At 36.7% G+C, this 6,185-nt stretch overlaps 1 protein-coding gene across 1 annotated transcript; it reads left to right on the top strand.

Annotated features, from left to right (window-relative positions):
• The first annotated feature begins 7 nt into the window (after positions 1-7).
• On the top strand, positions 8-4,990 carry LOC136814148 (leucine-rich repeat-containing protein 49-like). The gene is made up of 7 exons (XM_067070661.1): positions 8-148; positions 466-571; positions 1,821-2,091; positions 2,561-2,704; positions 3,682-3,743; positions 4,158-4,305; positions 4,982-4,990. The coding sequence occupies exons 1-7, from the start codon at positions 58-60 to the stop codon at positions 4,988-4,990; spliced, it is 831 nt and encodes a 276-aa protein (XP_066926762.1). The 5' UTR covers positions 8-57.
• The last annotated feature ends 1,195 nt before the right edge of the window (positions 4,991-6,185 follow it).

The following is a 6,185-nucleotide window of genomic DNA, read 5'->3' as shown; positions in this document are numbered from 1 at the left end:
AGCATTTGAATTCACCATTAACCTCCAAGCAAGTTACACCAAAACAATTCTCTTCCAATGAAATATTCAAACAGCATTAACCCGGTTGCCAATAAAGTGGATATCCCTGGATCAAAATCATTATCTAAACCTCAAGTCTATATGGCAGGTATGTTGGTTATTCTTTAAATGATCTTCGTTGCTGTTGAAATCTGAAAGAATTTGCAATCTGTACATTTTGGATACAATGCACTCAGAGGGAAATGAGAGAATTGAAAGTCATTTCTTGTTGGAAAGATAATCTTAAGTGGATTATTGTACGGCTTTATAATTTTCGAAATGAAGATGAAAAATGAATGGAGAAATTAAATCTTGAATTTATACTTTCCTGGAAATTTAAACATCACCGATTTCAAGTATGTAATCTGAGTACGTAGACACCTTTGATGCATAATTTGACTGAGTTTCCTTTTCCATTTTCGTTAGGTGAACGTGTAATCTTTGCAGAGTCGCCTTCAGCACCCGGCATCCCAATCATATATCGACTGGAAGAAGAACGCAAAAGTAACCCAGATAAACTCAATCTGGATCGGTATGTTTGCATATTGAAGTACCACAGTTGCCGCTCCTTGATTCGATTTTCAAGGGGAATTGTATTTTCATCGAATAAGGGCTAGCGTATCTGATAGTAAAGCGTCGATTAGGAAAATTTCTTTTGCGAAAGTGACTTTCCATATTATTGAATAATGGAGCTTATCGAATAGTAAACGTCGAATTTGCGTCAATTCTATCTCATTAGCGAGTTTATGCATTCGAGATAAATCGAGGGGGACGGTATAAAGCAAAGTTGACATGTCTCCAAATCGCCGTCCGCTTTGATCGACGACGGTAAAAACACCAAAATACCGTCGTCTATTAAGGCGAGCAAAGGCGATATAGAGCCGTACATCAACTATCGACTTTGTTGTGCGTCGACTTCACTTATCGTCGCCCTCGATATCCTCCGACATAGGCAAGCGTCCAAGGTTCAGAAAAGGCCTTAAAAATGGTTTTCGTAGGGCACCCCTTAGATCAGGGCAAATTTTTGAATTTTTGATATTATGCTCCTAATAGGGTGTAGAATTGACAAAAAAAAATTGCCCTTCGAATCTCCTGCAGTTTTCGAGTGAATCGATTTTTAGTTAATCGATAGAACTTATCAAGGGTCCCCCCTTTAATAACGGTTTTTTCGAAGTCTGAAAATCAAATATCTGATGCTACCAACTGATTCAGCTTTAAAAGTAGATGAAGAAAATGGGGTTATTTTTTAAGTTTCGACCACCTGGTGCCGAGAAATGGCATTTTTAAGGCTAAAAATCGACGTTTTTGGCGTCTTCCGATGACGTCAGCATTTTCCTAGAAGCATTTTCAGAAAAAATCATTCCCACGGCTGGATAGCCCTGAATTAGTAGTATCCAAAAATGGTATGGTTTGTTAACTTTCGATGCAAAATCTCGAGATATTTTGGTTTAAATATTGAAAATTATCGATATTTTTTGCTGAGTCAGCAGTTTTTCAGCATATGTACCCACCTTAAAAATGAATTATCTCGAGATTTAGACATAGAAAGTTAACAAACCATACCATTTTTGAATACTACTAATTCAGGGCTATCCAGCCGTGGGAACGATTTTTACGAAGTGACACAATTCACTACCTCGGCCGCTGGTCTAACACTTGGTATTCTGATTTGAACTAACATTTATTGTTTAGATCTTTGAATATTATTAGAATTACACAGAATGGGCGGACTGTGTTCCATATTTACATTATGATAACATAATCTTCTTTTCGTTCAACAGGCGGAAACTTAGTGTTTTCCCATTACTTGAAGGTGAAGAAAACCTACGTTTATTGAACCTGCAACATAACACAATCACGCGTATCCAACATTTAAGCATGCTTCGTAAACTTATCTTCCTCGACCTGTACGATAATCACATTGACGAAATATCGGGTCTGGCGGCGCTGAAGTGTTTACGTGTTCTGATGTTGGGTAAGAACAGGATAAGAAAGATTATTAACCTTCATGATTTGAAGTTACTCGATGTGTTGGATTTGCATGGTAATAAGGTAAGAAAAAAGTTCTTTACATTACAGTTCTCTAATTCGATTTTCAAGGGACACAGAATCCTCTTCGAGTTAGAGAAATATTCGAATTACACAGGGTATTTTATACTACTTTCCAGTTGAAGGGATTGCTTTTTTAGTTTCGAATTACAGAGAGATTTGAATAACAGAGGTTCGAATTAGAGAGAGTTGACTGTCTGACTGACTTTCTTCTTCATTGTTTTTCATCGAATGATAAAATAATCAATCTAAAATTAAAAAGTTTGTGAAACTCAGAAATAAATCTTGACTTTTTGTTTTAATTATCCAAGGCTAACTGGAAGCTTACAATATATGCTGGCTTACTCTGAGTTTAATCTTATGCTAAACTTAAAGATACATTCATTATCTAAGGACAAGTGTATTCTAAAACATCAAATCGGCATTATAATCATTTCAGTAAAAAATTAATTTCTCTGTCTTAATTTTCTAGATCAGTAAAATCGAGAACTTGTCGATGCTACATCAACTGCGTGTATTGAATCTAGCCGGCAATGACCTGACGGAAGTTAAAAATTTGAACGGATTGATGTCTTTGTCAGAATTAAACCTACGCAGAAACCAAATTAAAGCTGTTGTAAGTCACTTGTTTTAACAACCTATTCATGGTATTTACCACTACAATGGCTTGACCAAAAAAACTCTTTTCAAGCCTTCTCCTAGTTCGAAAACCTCGGACAAAGACCAAACTAACGACTAGTCTACCCTTTCCGACGACTGGATGACAGACAAGGATTAGACAATACATTGTAAATTCCAATATTATTTCGTATAGGTCGATAGGATAGATAGTGAGGTTGATAGGCTAATAAATATGCGAAACGTGATTGGCTAAAGGTTTACTACAGCTTTAGCTTGAAAATTATGATTTTTGGGTCGGACATGAAGCTATTTGGGTCGGACAATATCCGATGTCCGACCGTTATTTCATGCCCTGGTGACGTCACAATTTAGCTTACATGATCCTTGAAATTTTGACGTCAAGAAACTTCAACAGTAAAAACCAAGGTTTCTACCGAGACCTACTTTCAGCAAAGATAGCGGATTATTTTGCTTCGCCTGCCGTTACTTGGGAAATACAGAGTGAGTCTATCTAGTGTTTTATATAAGATATCTGTGAGTAGAGAAATGAACCCTCCGAATTATTCGGAATGGGCCCTATCCCTGGATAGGTACCTGCCCTAGGATAGGGAAATTACCACGCTTACCAGTCACTGCTAACCCTGCGCTCGCGACACGACGAGTTATTGGTGTATAGACGACGATACTCGAACTACACGGGAGGACATACACCTTCGTAGGTGTTGAACCTATGAGTATCGTCACCACTACATGCAATGCCTGACATACTCCCCCATACTCTTTTATCAGAGTGATGGTACCCAGTTGACCTGGTCGAAGGTACATTCACTTGCCAAGTGAATCATAGCACCGAGTGAGAATCGAACCCTGACCTCCCGGACGGGAATCAAGGTTGATAACCACTACACTACTACGCGTATCTTATCTGTGAGTACCCACTATATTGACGCGCGATTGTTTCTTGTGATATAGGTTGGTCTTGATACGCTTCCATCATTGCAAAGAATCTTCCTCAGTTACAATGAGATCAAAAGGTATATACTCCTTTCAACTTTTTAGAATAAGTTCATTTCTAATCCTTTTTTGACTTCGTAACCCTCTGTGATTTACGATTCTTAAAGGATTGTGGAAAAACTGTATACCTGTATGCCTGTGGAAACCCATTTCCACTTAACGGAACCCGCTGACCCGCTAGAAATTTAAATTCCATTTAGATATACAAATATCCATCAAAAATAACCCATGGCTTATTCGAACTAGTTTTGAACCTAAAAGTGCTTTCCCGGGGGTAGAGTATTTTAATAGTATTTTTGGGATTCCAAGGGGGGAGGGTATATCTTGAAAAGCCAAACGAGATTCCATCTCGTGTAACTTATGACATTTTTGGAGATTTCGTAAGTAACACCAGATCAACATAATACATTGTTGCCTGTTTTGTGTTTTCATAGCTTTGACGATATCAGTTGTTTGGGCAAATCAACATCATTGGTCGACCTAGCATTGGACAACAACCCATTAGCCAACCAGAGCAATTACAAGCAGGCCATCCTTCAATCCATTGTCAGTCTGAGACAATTAGATATGAAACGGCTCACGGTAAGTCTTTGGTTATGTTTGAATTTAGCGGCTTTAGCCACAGATCATAAAGCCCGAAGGGTTAGATAGGCAACTTTAAGCTTTCTCGAACAAAAAAAAAGTGTTAAGCAAAAATTTGACTTTTTAAATTTTGTGCCGATGGATAGGATCTAGCATTTTCATTGTTTTCGGAGCGCGGCAAACGCTATTTCGCATCTCTCAAACCAGTGAAATTGCTTGTTGTCACGTGATTTCTTTGGTAGGAAATCCTACCATACCTTGCTTCACTTTTCGATAAATGCCGCGGATCTAGTCCTTTAGGCTTTACAGATCTGTGGCTGTAGCATGTAGGCAGAGCATCCAGAGATTGTGGGTTCGATTCCCGTCTGGGTCATACCAAAGATTCTACAATTTGGACTTAATGCTTCTTTGCTTAATGCTCAGCAACTAAAGACGGAACAAGGGTAAGTGGAGAAATCTAGGGAAATACTATACACGGAATCAAAGCAAAGAACTCATTCAGTATGACAACGCAAATCTGATGCAAAACTAGACCTTGTTCTATAACTTGAAAATAATATCAGATTTTAAACGGAGATCTACTTATAATTAAAATTTCCTTTTCTCACATTATTCTGTGTTCTATCAAAACAATGTGAATTATTTGTATTTTTTATGAAATTATCTTTCTCTATAGAAAGTTTGATATTTTTCCCAATACAGACCTAAAAATTATTTTTCTCTTTCTATGAAAATATATGATATTTCTTCATATCATCTAAACGAATTCTTTCGCAGCAAAGTTGTTTCTTCTGTGAACAATACAAGAAAAATACCTTGAAAAAACAGCTAACACATAACTCGGGATATGGCGAATCTAGACTTTGTCTTATCTATACTTTTTCGTTGTCCACCAATCATTCTACACTCTGTGGGAATCTATTTGATGACGACTACAACCTTTACAAAACCATGGCAGAGAATACAAAAACGATATATGATTTGGTTGAGCGTTTCCGAAATCGTGATCTGTGTTGGTATAATACTGAATGTTGTAGCTAAAAGAATACACAGTTTAAAAATTCCTTACACTATTGATATGTACTTGGTGACATTCTTTGGTTTACAATTTTGTTTTGTCTTAATGAGTATAACCATAGATCGCTTGTTCTTTGTCTGGTTGAACGTGCGTTATAATTATACTCTTGGGAACAAGATATTTATCGTTGTATTGACTGTTAGTATCTTGGTCCCGATTTGGGCATTGATTACGTTGTATTTTTTTCGAAGACAAAAGAATCGTGGAACTTCGTTTGAAATATTCACTGCATTGTATCTATGGCCTGTAGTTGATTTACTTGTCTTGATAACTTTTGTAATATGTTACATTATCATGATCAAAATTATTGGTAATCGAAGCAAAAATTTGTTTGGTGTTGAATCAAAACTTTATAGAAAGCGTATGAGGAAGGCGATCATGGTACCTAATCTAATCATATGGTCGTACATCATTTGTTTTGCTATCATAGATTCTGTTATATTTGCTTTTGTTGTGAGTAAAAGTCGATTACCTGTTTACTTACCGTCTCTAACGAATGCTTTGTATGGTATGGGATTGTGCTTAGATGCATTGCTTTACATTTTCTTTACTCCATCCATTTGCAAAACAATGAAAAGTAAACTTTGTTGTATTAGACGAAGAGATGATTTTAACAGAGAGCTTACTCAATTTTCTTAAAAACGAAAACATAGAACTGACACTGAAAAGTGCACTTTGAATATACAACAGACAGACGGGTTAGCAATTCGAAACTGAAATCGAAAGTCAGAAAAAGCGTAACCTTAAAATTTGTACTATTTTGCATTTGGTCCAAGATAGAAAGGATTAGATACATTGTTTT

The sequence above is a fragment of the Clytia hemisphaerica genome, unplaced genomic scaffold (genome assembly GCF_902728285.1).
Source record: "Clytia hemisphaerica strain Z4C2 unplaced genomic scaffold, Clytia hemisphaerica genome assembly, whole genome shotgun sequence".
Taxonomy (NCBI): Eukaryota; Metazoa; Cnidaria; class Hydrozoa; order Leptothecata; family Clytiidae; genus Clytia; species Clytia hemisphaerica.
The sequence above is the reverse complement of the archived record's forward strand: the minus strand, read 5'-3'. Positions and strand labels throughout refer to the sequence as shown.